We start from the raw sequence: 15,650 nt of genomic DNA on the forward strand, positions 1-15,650 counted from the left end.
CTCTCTCAGCAACCACTCGTTGGATACAAAGGCTGAACAGTGATTGTCACAGATTCTCCGAAGTGACCTGGTACCAAAGGAATTAAGTTCACAGTAGTCCAAATCTCACATTCAAAGAGCAAGACTGGAAGCACCAAGGATGTGAAGACTTGGACTTTCGTCCTCCTACATACCTACCAACAGTGCCACACCCCTTGATTAAGTGAATCCATTACTCCCCAGGCCTGACCCAGATGTCTATTAACTTCTGATAACAGCCAGCGGAGACATGAATATCACTGCCAAGATAAGTGAATCTCTCCATGACCTCAACATCCTCACCGCAAACAGACAAGATAACAGCGTCCAAGATGTCATTGAAAGCCTGGATCTTAGTTTCGACCGAGGAGAACCGTAATCCCAGTGGCTCTAACTCCCCATTCAGCACCTCGAGGACCCCCAAAAGGATATCCTGAGTCTCTGAAAAGATGACTATCATCTGTGAAATCATACCTAAGGTAGGTTTACTGTACTTTCGAGATGAATGGAGTCGATAGGGAATCGTGTCGGCGACTGTGGCGGCTACCTAATTGGCAAGTGAACCAACACCATGTGCCACTCTCTGGGCTACCATTCCAATCGTAAACTCAGACCAATCGCCTCAGGAGCGCGATCCCAAATCAAATGCGAGCAGGATAAGTCAGGACACGAATCAACAGTTTCATTCATTTATTGCACAAGCAAATCGGCGAAAGGGCAGGAAATGTCGTGAGGAATGGCAATTAAGAAAATCAAATCAAAGTGAGAAATGGCAGGAAAATTCAAATTCAAAAATGGCGGGAACACTCACAGAAAAATGGTGGGACAGGAAAAATCAAGAGATGGCATCGTAAGCAATTCGAGGATATTTACAGGCACAAATACATTTCCCTTACCTTTACATAAACACATCTTCCCAGGAAACTTGCATCAATGACTTGACACTTTGACTCTACTCAGATACAAGCTCCTGCAGAAAGATTGGTTGTGTGGAGGGGTAAAGAAGGTATTGTGCTTTTCGTTTCTACGCTTGTGAGCCCATACTGTATGCTTCTCTTTGCCTTTCTGCTTATCCTTTGCATAAGCTTTCTTCCCATCTTCCCACAAGCCTTCTCTCCCTCCCATTGGTCCACAACTGATGAGGGTGGAAAATGATGCCAATTGTGGAAAATACCAAGCTGGTCTGAGGGTACATTCAGCACCGCCACTGCGCCGCCATAACGCACCTAAAGCCATGATGAGAGTCCCCGAACTCCATCCTTCGCGCAATAAAACATCCACATGAACTGTTTTGCACTCTACACGCCCACGAGAAGTGCCGCACCTCACAGGCCACGACGAGCAGTAAGCGCCATGAATATTCATGTGACACGCGACACGAACATGCATGTGAGAGCACCCAATGGGTTCCCAAGCAATGCACAGACTGAGGGAACACTGAAAGGAACCCCGGACAACGGAGGGATGACCGAACAGTGGCGGGATTGAAGGTAAGACCAATGGGGTGAAGGTGGGACCATTGACAGGATGTTTAATGGAGGGGAGATTATTGGTGGATCATTGAAACAGCCGATGGGGTAAAGGAGGAAAGATTGAAAGTCACAGAGGGAGTGGGGGAGACATTAAACAGAACAAATACAGCCCAGCCAATGCCTGCCTACCCTAGGCTGGGCAGCCCTTTGACAAGGGACCAAGGACTATCTCTACAAAGACTAACGAACTAACTGATCCTCGGGTCACCTCCATGTACATGTATGCTCTCCCCCTGGTTTAAGTTTTCCGACACCATAACAACATACTATATAATTACAATTTGTAGGCTTGTGAGAGTATCTTGTTCACATACCAATGTGCCCAACCAGACATTTCAATTTTTTAACAGGAAAGCTTGTAATACAAGGTGAGAGTTCTTGAGAGTTTTTGGGGACAAAAGAAACATAGAAACTTGGATAAACCAGTTACAAAATGAACTAAGAGAAGGTGTTTACCATTTATTTTTGTCTGCACAATTTTCATATGTACGATTTTAAAACACACTGTCCAGAAGTGTAACAATACTCTTATTATTGATCCATGTCATATGTTTAGGAGATCAAGGACTGACATTAGAATGAAGCTAATTTGCGCAGGGTTTTGAATTTGGCTTGAGTAGTACCCTTGGTAACTAACCTTCTCATCGTCAAAAGACAATATTGTATCTTTATCATGCACCAACAAAAGTTGTTAGAAATTTCAGAATTCAAAAGTTTCCTCATACAAATTATACAACATTACCAATAAGTGATTGTTATCTTCCAATTAAAGAAATAATTATACAGGTTATTGTATTTTCAGATTAGTTTTTCTTCAACTTGTAAATGTCTCAGTGACAAAAAAAGGTTTCCATCCTTCCTACGCACAATTCCAAGTGATACGTACCAAGCTTCTGCCTTTGCCCATCTTGTGCACTACTTTGATTGGCTCTATGTTGGAGCTCTTGCAGCTGATGATGACTTTGGCATCAGTGGTATGTCTCAGTTTCTTCTGGAGATAAAAAAATTTGGTCATTGCGTTGCATTTGAAGAACTGATTCCAAAAGTCAAAGATGTGAATCACATTAAATGGCTTGGTAAGTTATTGGTCACAGAAAAGCAGACCAGTGCAGGTTATATTTATACAATTGGAAGATAATGAGACGAAGCGACCTAATCATTAAGCTGATAAAAACTGCAAAGTGATTGTGTTGTTTATGTAGTTTTGAAACCTATCTTTTTCAACAAAGAGTTTTGAAATGTTCTTTTGTGAAACGTTTTCTCCAATCTTAAATGAAACCCCAAATCACCGTTCAATGCGTTGAAAAAAAAAAAAGATTGTTGGATAAGTTGCTGTCCCTTCATTCTGAAGATGATATTGGTGTCTCAACGGAAATTGGGGGTGTCAAGGCTTATGGTTACTTTATAGTCAGTGTGAGTAGAGTCCTATACTGCTGGAGATATGTCTGCCACAGTCACACTGGGAAACTGAGTGCTGTTGCTCTGGTTGATGTTGACCTGGTTGATCCCACCTTTGTTGTCTGGCCTCTGCTCACAAATTTTGATTGGGCTCAGCATTATTTGCACCTCATCAAACTGCATGGCACCAAGCTGATCGCCACTTGGATGATTCCTCTCAGCTCTCCAGGGGAATGCTGGCTTCTGTTTAATATCGTTTAGGCAGTACCACAGCTTCGAGTGAGTATGGTGATGGTTGCCGAAAGAGAGCTCTCCGTGGAACACTGGTTTCTGGGTGTGATTGTCATTCATTTTCGCTGTTTGTCCCATTCATTTCAGTTATCTTCCCAGTAAGATAATCTTCACACTTGGCATGTTGGTATATAGCAAAACATCTGCATTTGTCACATGATCCTACAATTTGATATCAACAATTGAGTGAAGATGGCATCGGTTGATATTGGTCAGCTTGTTTACATACCTTTTTAGACTATAGATCTCAAGTTGAGTAGAGGAGAAATGGTGGAACAACAGCTCGATATACTTTGCATTTTGTGGGGAATTTAATACTACTAACAGAGTACCTACCCACCCCAAGTTCCAAGTTCCCCAAGTGATCTTGTTCCAAGCATGCAAAATGGTCTTCTGATGCATACCTTTATTTGGGTGGCATATAGGCAACTGACAGCTCTGTATCGGCAACAAAACCTAACCCAGGTTACGTGCGTGAAGGAAAAACATACCTATGCTTATAATTCAATACACCTCATTTGCACTGGAAAACGTGGGGATGGGAATACTGGACTGTAAATGACAGACACATGTAATACCCTCCTTCACATAGAGGCAGCACAACACAATACACATTTACTTAGAGAACTTTCATCCCCCTCCAAGAACACCAGCAAAGATAAAAACACCCCAATACATTAAGTGGGGTCGTGCTGATCCCATGTCACAAGTCTGGATGTAATCGGCTCAGAACTGTAGGAGTAGCTGCCCAACAAACAAACACATAAAAACACCAGTGCAGTAATTAGAGTTAGGATGCTGAGACCATAGTTTCTTCTTTAGTTGGCCAAAGCACCTGCTGTGCAGGAAATTCTAGCAACAAGCTCTGCTTCAAGGCTATTGTCAATCGATACTGTGCTGTTGAGGTATGTGTACTTGTCTACACCATTTGATATAATGTTGATTAATATTCTGGTCTTCCATAAATAGTAGTATGCCTGTTGTTGGCTTAATGGTTTTGGATGGTGGGCTTGGGATCCGAGTTGGGATCTGAGGATCCTGTGTTCAAATCCCCCTTGGCTGTTGAATTTGTACTTGGTGGGGTTGACTCTGCCTGTCATCCTTATGTGGTTTGCAAAATGAGTGCCAGCTTGCTGGTATCCTGTGTCGGAGTGGTGACTTGTCCAGGATTGTACCATTAGCCCAGGAGACTGCTTTGGCAGCACCAATGCTCTGTATAGAGTATGGTCCCAAAGGATGAATGGATAAACAGCACGAGGGGATGGTAATGCATTTACTCCAGTCTTTTTGATGTAAGCAGATTGACCAAAACTGTTGATGTCTGTAATGTCTGCAAACTTTTTGATCACGTGCTGGATGGTGGTCAGTGAGTGAGCTATAAGGGCAATATCATCTGCAGACAGTAACTAAAACACACATCGTTGAGTTGCCTTTTACTTTGTGTGTAGTTGATGGAGGTTGAACAACTGCCCGTTATTTCTGGTGTTAATGTACCTTGATCGATGACATCTTGAAATACAATTCCCAAGATGGCAGACGGGTACAAAGTGAATCATGTTGGAGCAAACACTCAGCCCTGTTTAACTCTGTTAATTTCAGAAAATGGTTGGAATGTTGATTGTGATATTTCTACTTGTCCTTCATGTTACCGTGGAACTTCCAAATCATTGCAATGAGTTTATGAGGGAATACATACTTTGCCAAGATCTTCTATAAGGCCTCATTGCAGTTTGAATCAAAGGCTTTTGAAAAACCTAAAATATATTGAACTGTGGAATTTTTTGTGCGACTGTCTTCTACTGAAGTTGACATAGGGTGAAGATCATATCAGTTGTGCTGCAGTCACTGTGGAAGCAGCTCTGGGTGGCTTGGTGGGATGGGTTCACTGATTATTTACAGTCTGTGAAGCAGCATCTTTGCAAGGATTTTTCCAGTAATGGAAAGCGGAGATTCCTGGACAATTACTGCAGGGCTGAAGATTCCATTTATGCTTGAAAATTGATAAAATTGTGGCATCTCTGAAAGCTTGGGGGGAGATCATCAGCATCCCAACAGTCTGCGAACAGCTCATGCACAGCAGGCAGCACAAGCAATAGTGGAGCACCAGCATGTTTGTACACTTCTGCAGGTATCTGATCTAGACCAGGGGTATTCCTATTCACGATAAGATTGATAGCATCAGCAGCTTAATGGCATGTAGGTGGGTTGCCAAGATCTTCATGTGTTCGTTGCTGATTCACTAACTGTAAGAGGTGATTTCTCACAGTGAAGTTTTTTGAGAAATCCTCAAAATGTTCTTTCCAGTGACATAATGTCTGTGCCAGGTGGTGGCTTAGGATCCTTGGATCCTGAGTTCAAATCCTGCTTGGCTGTTGAATTAATACCAGGTGGGGTTAACTCAGCCTGAGTTAACCATCCTTCCGAGGTCAGCAAAATGAGTCCCAGCTTGCTGGTTTCCTGTGTCAGAGTGGTATTAGATTCCGAAGTATTAGATATTAGAACCGAAAAGTTCTGACAGTCCTGTCTAGAATTGTGCCTAATAGTCCAAGAGACTGCTTCGGCAGCACCAATGCTCTGCACAGAGTATGCTCCCAATGGATGGATAACGTCTGTTCAGTTAGTCGTGTATTTCCATCAGCAGATTGCACAGGGCAAGTTGATGAACTGCAAAGCTCATAGGTGGTCTTCAAGGCAGCATTGAGGCTTTGTTTTCTTTTCTGCGAGTTCTTGAAACTACTCTGCTTTCATGTTCTATTAGAGGTCCTCCATGTGTTGTAGTTGTCAATGAAGGTTATCTTTAGCTTTTTTTGAGTTTCTCCTCTGTAATAGTGGAGTCTGGTTTCTGAAGGCAGATGATTCTGGCCCTGTGAGGTCGTAGATGTGAGAGGTCGTAGATGTTATAATCATTCTCATCAAACCAGTTAAGTCAGCATGCTTGCGTGTTGGTTGGCCAAATGACAAGGACACTGCACTGCATACAGCTTCCTGGGAGGTGCACCAGTGATCTTTCACATTACCTTTATTTCTGTCATCTGAACAGCTATGTAGTGCATGACTGATACTTGTTTTTTAAAGATGCTCTATTTTCACTTTTGACTGCCGAAGATTGAAACATTGAGTTTCTTATTTTTAATGTGGCTGCTCTCGTTCTGATATTAATTTGCAGCTTGAATCATGCCCATAACAACTGTTGGCTGATTAAGTAGTCAGTACTTCCCATAACCCAAATGTTACATTAAATTGTAGAATGCAGATCAATCCTTCCAGTGATGACAGTTGAGGAGGTGTTGCTAAGAATCGAACCATTTATCAGAAACATACTAGAAAGTATTGGAAAGAGCCCATAAAATTCCTTACACAGAAACAGTAGCAGTACCCTTCCGAGGGTACTTCCGAGGTCCTTCCGAGGTCGGCGAAATGAGCACCAGTTGTACTGGGCCCGGTGTATGCCCCGGTTAGAATAGGTGTACCATATCCCTGTGTGTCGTAAGAGGCGACCAGGGTTGCGTCAGGAAGGGCATCCGGCGTAAAAACCTATGCCAAATCATTATGCGGACAACAAAACGAATTTCCATACCGGATCGGTCGAGGCCCGGGTTACCAACGACCGCCACCGGTACCGGTGGTCAGCAGGGTACCAGTGGAAATTGTGCTACTGCTGGGCGAAGGAGGAGAAGGAGACGGAGAAGGCGAGTCCGGAGGCAGTGGGAGAGGGGGAAGGGTAGAAGTGTGGAGGTGAGAGTTGGAACTCTGAATGTTGGGACGATGACTGGCAAAGGGCGAGAGTTGGCTGATATGATGGAGAGAAGAAAGGTGGACATACTGTGTGTACAAGAGACCAAGTGGATGGGGAGTAAGGCGAGGAGCATTGGAGGTGGTTTCAAACTGTTCTACCATGGTGTGGATGGGAGGAGAAATGGTGTCAGGATAATCCTGAAGGAAGATCATGTCAAGAGGGTATTGGAGGTGAGGAGGGTGTCTGACCGAGTGATGAGTGTGAAGTTGGAAATTGAAGGGGTGATGATGAATGTCATCAGTGCATATGCCCCACATATGGGGTGTGAGATGGAATATAAAGAAGATTTCTGGAGTGAGTTAGATGAAGTGGTGGAGAGTGTATCCAAGGATGAAAGAGTGGTGATTGGAGCAGATTTCAATGGACATGTTGGGGAAGGGAATAAAGAGGATGAGGAGGTGATGGGGAGGTACGGTCTCAACAAGAGAAATGTGGAAGGGCAAATGGTGGTAGAGTTTGCAAAAAGAATGGAAATGGCAGTGGTAAACACGTATTTCAAGAAGAAGGAGGAACACAGGGTGACATACAAGAGTGGAGGTAAGTGCACACAGGTGGATTACATCTTAAGTAGGAGATGCAACCTGAAAGAGATTAGTGACTGTAAGGTTGTGGCAGGGGAGAGTGTAGCTCGACAGCATCGATTGGTGGTCTGTAGGATGACTTTCGAGGTGAGGTTGAGGAAGAGAGTGAGGGCTGAACCAAGGAGCAGATGGTGGAAGCTGAAGGAGGAAGACTGTTGCGTGAAATTTAGGGAGGAGGTGAGACAGGCGCTGGATGGTGGTAAAGATGGGTGGGATGATTGGGCAACGACAGCAGAAGTTGTGAGGGAGATAGCTCGGAAGGTACTTGGTGTGACATCTGGACAGAGGAAGGAAGATAAGGAGACTTGGTGGTGGAATGAGGAAGTACAGGAAAGTATAAGGAAGAAGGGGTTGGCTAAAAAGAAGTGGGATAGTCAGAGAGATGAAGAAAGTCGGCAGGAGTATAAGGAGTGGCGTCGAAAAGCAAAAAGAGAGGTGGCAAAGGCCAAGGAAAAGGCATATGACGAGCTGTATAAGAAGTTGGATACAAAAGAAGGGGAAAAGGATTTATACCGATTGGCAAGACAGAGGTACCGAGCTGGGAAGGATGTGCTGCAGGTTCGGGTGATAAAGGACGCAAATGGGAATGTGCTGACGAGCGAGGAGAGTGTGTTGAGAAGGTGGATGGAGTACTTTGAGGAGCTGATGAATGAAGAAAATGAGAGAGAGAGAAGGTTGGAAGAGGTGGAGATAGTGAATCTGGAAGTGGGGTGGATCAGTAAGGATGAAGTGAGGACTGCTATGAAGAAGATGAAAAGTGGAAAGGCGGTTGGCCCAGATGGTATACCAGTGGAGGCATGGAAGTGCTTAGGAGAGATGGCAGTGGGGTTGTTAACCAGATTGTTTAATAAAGTCTTGGAAAGTGAGAGGATGCCTGAAGAGTGGAGATTAAGTGTACTGATTCCGATTTTCAAGAATAAGGGTGATGTGCAGAGCTGTGGAAATTACAGAGGGATAAAGTTGTTAAGCCACACCATGAAGTTGTGGGAAAGAGTAGTGGAAGCTCGGTTGAGAGGAGAGGTGACGATCTGTGAGCAGCAATATGGGTTTATGCCAGGAAAGAGCACCACTGATGCGATGTTTGCTTTGAGAATGTTGATGGAGAAGTATAGGGAAGGCCAGAAAGAGTTACATTGTGTGTTTGTGGATTTAGAGAAAGCTTATGATAGGGTGCCAAGAGAGGAGTTGTGGCATTGTATGAGGAAGTCGGGAGTGGTGGAGAAGTATGTGAGGATCGTGCAGGATATGTATGAGGACAGTGTGACAGCGGTGAGGTGTGCGGTAGGAATGACGGACCGGTTTAAGGTTAAAGTGGGATTGCACCAAGGATCGACTCTGAGCCCTTTCCTGTTTGCAATGGTGATGGACAGGTTGACGGACGAGATCAGACTGGAGTCTCCATGGACCATGATGTTCGCGGATGACATCATGATCTGTAGGGAGAGTAGGGAGCAGGCTGAATCGAGCCTTGAGAGGTGGAGGTACGCACTGGAGAGAAGGGGAATGATAGTCAGTCAGAGTAAGACGGAGTACATGTGCGTAAATGAGAGGGAGGGTGGTGGTATGGTGCAGTTGCAAGGAGTTGAGGTGGGGAAGGTGGATTGGTTTAAATACTTGGGATCAACTGTCCAAAGTAACGGAGAGTGTGGGAGAGAAGTGAAAAAGAGAGTGCAGGCAGGATGGAGTGGGTGGAGAAGAGTTGCAGGAGTGATTTGTGACAGAAGGGTAGCTGCAAGAGTGAAGGGGAAAGTGTACAAGACGGTAGTGAGACCAGCTATGTTGTATGGTTTGGAGGCGGTGGCACTAACAAAAAGACAGGAAGCGGAGCTGGAGGTGGCAGAGTTAAAGATGCTGCGATTCTCGTTGGGAGTGACGAGGATGGACAGGATAAGAAATGAGTGTATTAGAGGGACAGCGCAGGTAGGACGGTTTGGAGACAAAGTGAGAGAGGCGAGATTGAGATGGTTTGGACATGTGCACAGGAGGGAAACGGAGTATATCGGGAGAAGGATGTTGAAGATGGAGCCGCCAGGCAGGAGGAGAAGAGGAAGGCCAAAGAAGAGGTTCATGGATGCGGTGAGGGCGGACATGCGGGTGGTTGGAGTGTCAATGGAAGATGTGGAGGATAGAGCAAAATGGAGACAGTTGGTCCGCTGTGGCGACCCCTAGCGGGAGCAAGCCGAAAGAGGAAGAAGAAGAAGAAGAAGAAGAAGAAACAGTAGCAGTACCCTATTAGATTTACATTTCCCTCGACCAAATTTCCCAAATAATCTGTTCAAAGCTGTGTGGACTGCTCCAACTCTGGAATTTTAATCTACAAGAATGATGATTTTGTCTGAAGAAGAATGACGAATCAAGAATGATGAACATGAACAAGGAATGCATCGCATGACTTGGTTTAAATCTTCACAGAAGCACTGCTTCGCTTCACAATTTCTTGGCAGAATTGGTACATGGGCAGTCACGATTGTTACAAAGGTATTTTTGTCGAGTTGGTGGTGTAGTGTCATTTACAGCTTTGGGGAAGATCTGATAGCTCATTGTTGGAGATGGCAAAACCAACTCCTGCTTACCTACATTCGTCATGGTTTTTGCCTGATCAGAAGAACATGTAATTCTTCTTGCGAATAGCACATTTGAATGGCATAACTCAGCAACTCTCTCTCCAAAATGATTGAGTGTTTCAAAGTTAAATTGTTATTTTAGGCATCTAGTAGAGTTCTGACATTCCATGATTCCAAAGTCATTCCTTTCCTTTTGCTTGGTTTGACCACCATAAAGGAGTTCCACTGAATGTGGACATCCCACCAGGAATGCGAAGGGCAAGCATTGTTTACCCTGCTCATTTATTAGGATTCCGTTGAAGTCAAGGAGAAGGAGTACATTCCCTAAAGAGGCCTGCCTCATTACGAGAGACGGACCTTCCACTCTATAATCCTCTCAAAATGTATGGCAATTATATCCTCACTGCTCATGTGCAGAGTTTTGACTTTTGAGCTGCAGCTGCTCAAGTCTGTCAACACTGCCATTGCTTTATCACCGAAAAGCTTTTCTACTCCAATACAAATTCACTTGCAAAACTTCTCCGTCACTCCTCTTTTGTCCTCCCCTGAAATCCTTCCTCTATCCCAACAACTCGTATCTATCAAATGCTCTTGATAGGGGATTTAAATGATTAATTATATAATACAGGGGTAGCAGTTCTTTCTGGGATCACATACTCTAAAAATAATGGAGATCAGGTGCCCATCAGTGAGAGAATACAGTTATGGCCCCACAGTGTCTGGAACAGATCAGTGTTCAACAGATGAAATCTGATCGTGCTATTGACATCTACAGGAGTTCGTCTATCAGGACACAGTACCTTTTTCCACTACTGCCTGGATGAAGGGATAATTACTTGGACACCTTTCAAGGTCGACTAACATCCAAGTCTTTTGAGCATCACCTAACCAATACCCTTCCATCTTTGTTCCTCTGCCTCATGATGGAGTTTAACGGAATTTGCCAAAAGGTATGAACAGGGCTTGATTGTGAGATACTGGAGATCCAGATGCCTTGTGTTGGCTTATTGGTGAAAGTGGTGGGCTTGGGACCCCAGGGTCCTGAATTCAAATCCTGCCTTCTGTTGAATTAATAGCAGGTGGGGTTGACTCAGCCTGTCATCCTTCCAAGGTTGGAAAAATGAATACTGGCTTGCTGCGATGATTGAGCCATTTTAGTATCCTCTGTCAGAGTGGAGACCTGTCCAGGATTTTGCCCAATAGCCTCAGAGATTGCTTCAGCAGCTGTCTATCAATCTGGTACTTTAGCCATGCATTTTGGCATATTTTTCATTCTTCTTATTTATGAAAACATTCCAGAATACAATGCATGGCTTTTAAATGCTTATGACTTCACTCTATGACAGTTTTTAAGTGCATGATTTTGTACACATTTGAATGGGCAGCCATTTTTTTCCCATGCCTTCCTACATTCGGAGTACTTTCGGATTCCATGATGGAGTACCATCTTATTCTGTTACAATAAGAAAATATGTGGCAGAATTTGCACCCCCTTTGGTTGTAGTCGGGACTACAAAACATTATCATTTATCTTCTGCATTATAAAATGGAACCTTCTCAAAATTGTGATATGAAGTAGGGCATGTTGTGATCAATAAAATTCCTTTCAAAAATGCCAAAAATTATAAAGTGCATTTCCAAGAATGTGCCGCAGCACATTGCCCACAAAATGTGGGAGGAGGAAAGGGAGATTGGGGGGGGGAGGAGGAATTGCCTGCTTGTGTAATTAATAGGCAAACTCATAATTCAATAGCACATAATTAACAGACATACTCACGTTCCAATTGGAATGTAATTAATAGATGTACGCATGTTTCATTCGTACATAATTAATAGATATATTCACATACCATTATTATTATTATCATTATAATTTCAATAATACATAATTAGGAGATGTTCTCATGTTTCAATAGTACGTAATTAATTTATGTATTTCGGCACCATTATTAATTATTATTATTATTACTACTAGTATTATGTTCCATTATCAGTATCATCATTATTACCATGACTATTATCATTTCATTTCAATAGGACAAAATTAATTGACATGTTCTGTGCGGACAAACGTATCCAAATGAAATGCAAGAAATCCTCTGGCAATGGAAATACAACATGTTGTTTTGCAGGATCCCTTGTGTCAACAACTGAAACTAAAGTTATTTTGATTTATTGTGGTGAGCCCGACCTTGTTCCTTTTGCTCAGGAGATTAAGCGAAGAAACATAACAGGAAAAACATGGCTCGCAACTCAGCCCTGGGTCACTTCACCTTTGCTTTCCACACAACATTATTCTCATATTTTCGAAGGAAATATTGGATTTGCACAACGAAGGGGTCACATCCCTGGGTTTAAAGATTTTCTTACAGATTTTAAACCAAGCAGTCAAAACAAAACTGCGAAGAAATCACAATTTACCAAAATACAATTGACACAAAATACAAGCAATTTATGCATTCCATTTATTTTACAAAGTATTGATATCACGATGAAACAAAAATTTCTCAATAATTTCTCAGATCCTAATATTCGTATTCCAGGAAGTCTATTTTTTCTTGTAAATGGCATCTCAAAATCTGAGGTCAAAGGTGGTTGCAATGCATATGTCATGAGTGATAAGTATGACCTTTCACCTTCCAATATCAATGAGAAATTCAATGGATTCGATTCATTCTGGAATAAAACAAAAGAAATATCACAAATGAAAAATATTTATAGGTATGATATTTGTTCTGGACAAACTGATACCTATTATTTACAGCTCACATCAAGAAGTAGCCATAATTTTTCCTTTCTACTTGATGAGGAAAATGAAAGTGAAGATCTACCAGCAGAGAATGAAAGTTTGTTGAACGATTTCTTATTGGAACTATGGGAAAGGACATTTGGTTGCACTTGGCTGAAGGAAAGTGGAGTGAAAAAGTGCACAGGGCAAGAACAGCTTGATCAAGAATACTCCCCATTTACAGATGTCGCCCAACTTCGAATTACTTACAATACATACATGGCTGTCTATAGCATAGCACATGCACTTCGAGGAATTCAAAAATGTGAACATGGGCAGGGTCCATTTATAAATGATTCGTGTGCATTGATTGAGAATTTTCAACCATGGCAGGTTTGTTTCCTCTAAATTAATTTTCAAGTGGCTTAATTTTGCTTATTTTGGTAGGAATATTTCATAAGGCAGTACATATTATTACAACAGTAAAATACTAGTCATTTTTTATTGTAAAGCAAATTCTCAATGTTACTTTCATAATTCAATCCTGAATTCATGCAGTATAACTTTTTCAAATATACAGTTTCAAAAAGCCCTGGACAACTTTGGTTGGTAATATATTTAGAAACACAGATGATACAATGACACCTGTGGTTAATATGATTTTAAAAAATCATTAAGTTTTCTGCACATCATCAATACACTTCAAGGTGAGCTCCGTTTGTCATGTGCAGGAGATCATGGCAGTACATGAGTTCTTGCCATGTTCGGCTTACCATGTTTGCATCCACCAATGCACATGCAGCTGTGATCCGAGAACGAATATCCTGCAGCTTTGCCACTTTGGTGATGAAGACAACATCTTTGACAACCCCCAACAGAAAGAAATTAAGGGGGTTATGTCTGGTGATCATGAGGGCGAGTTGGTTTGTCCATCTCCGTCAATTCAGTGACTGGGAAATTTTTCATTCAGGACGGCTCAAACAATAAAAGCCCAATGAGTGAAAGCACTGTCCTGTTGAAAAATGATATCAGGTTTCAGGTCTTCCATCTTTGGGAAAGCAAATCCTTCCAACATGTTCATGCAAATTGTTGAGTTCTCTATCCTCCGCAAAGTAAAACGAATCCAACAAAAAATTCCAATTGACGTTTGGACTGTCACTTATGTGTTCAATCACTACGTGGAGGTTTTCAGAACCCCAAATCCTCACATTTTGCTGGTTAACCTTCCTCAATACATGGAAGCAAGAATTGTCTGTGAACATGTCATTTTTCTGCAAATCTTTGTTCTCTCGATGCAACTGAGCATTTCCAAGGCAAACACCTTGCATTTGGGTCTGTCATTTGGTTTAAGTTCCTGCAGAATCTGCACCTTATAGGCATAAAGCTTCAATCTTTTATGCAAAATTCTGTGCACATTGGTGGTCTGTAGTCCAGATGCATGTCAAATTGATTTTCTGAGACTTTGTTGAAATGATTCATGCACTTAATTAACGTCTGCTGCACTTGCGCTCAATTTCCGCTACTTTTCTGTTTCTGACAATTTCCAATCTCCTCAAATCTCTTGCACCATTCTCTGATACTAGTCTATGATGGCAGATTCCTTCCATACCTTGAGTGGAAATTACGCTGAACTTGTGTTGGATCTCGTCTCTGAACCATTCGACCCATTGAGCTTTCTCCTGTGGAGTCGCCATTTTATTTTACATTGAGCCACCAGACCTGAAAATAAAGAAAAATTATGAGTTTCTGCATCATGTAAACCAAGTCATTGTATCATTTGTGGTGCTAAATATATTAACAATCAAACTTGTACAGGTCTTTTTGGAACACCCTCTATAGAGTGACCACAACTGCACCAAATTAATGCAGTCACAAAAAAATAATGAAAATGGATACAACTTTCCGGTTTGCAGCATCTGAAAGAATATTTCTTAAAAATTAATATAAAGATTCGTCAAGACCATGTTTAGAAACTCACTATTTGACCTTTAGTTTTCGAAACTCACAATTTTAAGTATGCTTGGTTTGTCTATCCCTTTCCTCTTCAAGATACTGCCAGTCTCCATAAACATTTTGGTCCACGCAATCATTTTTAGCTCACCTGGACTTTAGTCTGGTGAGCTTTGTGATCGAGCAGTGTTCGTAGGTAAGTCAGACAGTCAGACAGTCAGTCAGTCAGTCAGTGAGTTAATGAGTCTGTAAACACTTCAGTCATTATCGCTTGAACTAAGCACACGGTTTTGATGAAATTGGCCACAAGCTTCATGTCTGATGCCAAATAAAGGTGTATTTGACAGCATCAATATCAGGTCAGGTATGGGAGCATGTGCCAGAACAGCACGTCGCTGTATCCACTTTCCGCCGGTACTCCAGGGGCCTCCGTCTGGCCATCCCCCAGGCAGATGCCAGGCCCATCCCCATCTCCTTGAGATGATGGTCAACCTGTTGCAACCATGAGGAACGTGGTCGACCCACTGGCCTCCTCCACTCATGAGACTCCCTCGCTGAGAGAATCTGGTGAGCAGGATCAGAGTCAGAAAAACGAGCCACATGTCCATACAGCCGCAACTGATGCTCACGGACTATGCAGGTAACAAATCTCATCCGAGTCTCTCTCAGCAACCGCTCGTTGGACACAAAATCCGACCAGCGATAGCCAAGGATTCTCCGAAGAGACCTGGTACCAAAGGAATTAAGTCTCCGTCTCAGATCCTTGGTCAGAGTCCAAGTCTCGCACCCATA

The 15,650-nt window shown here is 42.7% G+C and overlaps 1 protein-coding gene across 1 annotated transcript in view; it reads left to right on the forward strand.

The window, feature by feature from the left end:
• The window catches only part of LOC147034962 (extracellular calcium-sensing receptor-like), an 82,515-nt gene that overhangs the window by 18,543 nt on the left and 48,322 nt on the right, over positions 1–15,650 (forward strand). Inside the window, exons 4-6 of the mRNA XM_085860696.1 lie at positions 2,353–2,626; positions 12,313–12,802; positions 13,711–13,831. Coding sequence (XP_085716822.1) covers positions 2,353–2,626; positions 12,313–12,802; positions 13,711–13,831 — 885 coding nt within the window. The remainder of the gene's footprint in view (positions 1–2,352; positions 2,627–12,312; positions 12,803–13,710; positions 13,832–15,650) is intronic.

This window comes from Eptatretus burgeri, chromosome 1 (genome assembly GCF_056783735.1).
Source record: "Eptatretus burgeri isolate ZD-2024b chromosome 1, Ebu_testis_v1, whole genome shotgun sequence".
NCBI classification, from domain to species: Eukaryota; Metazoa; Chordata; class Myxini; order Myxiniformes; family Myxinidae; genus Eptatretus; species Eptatretus burgeri.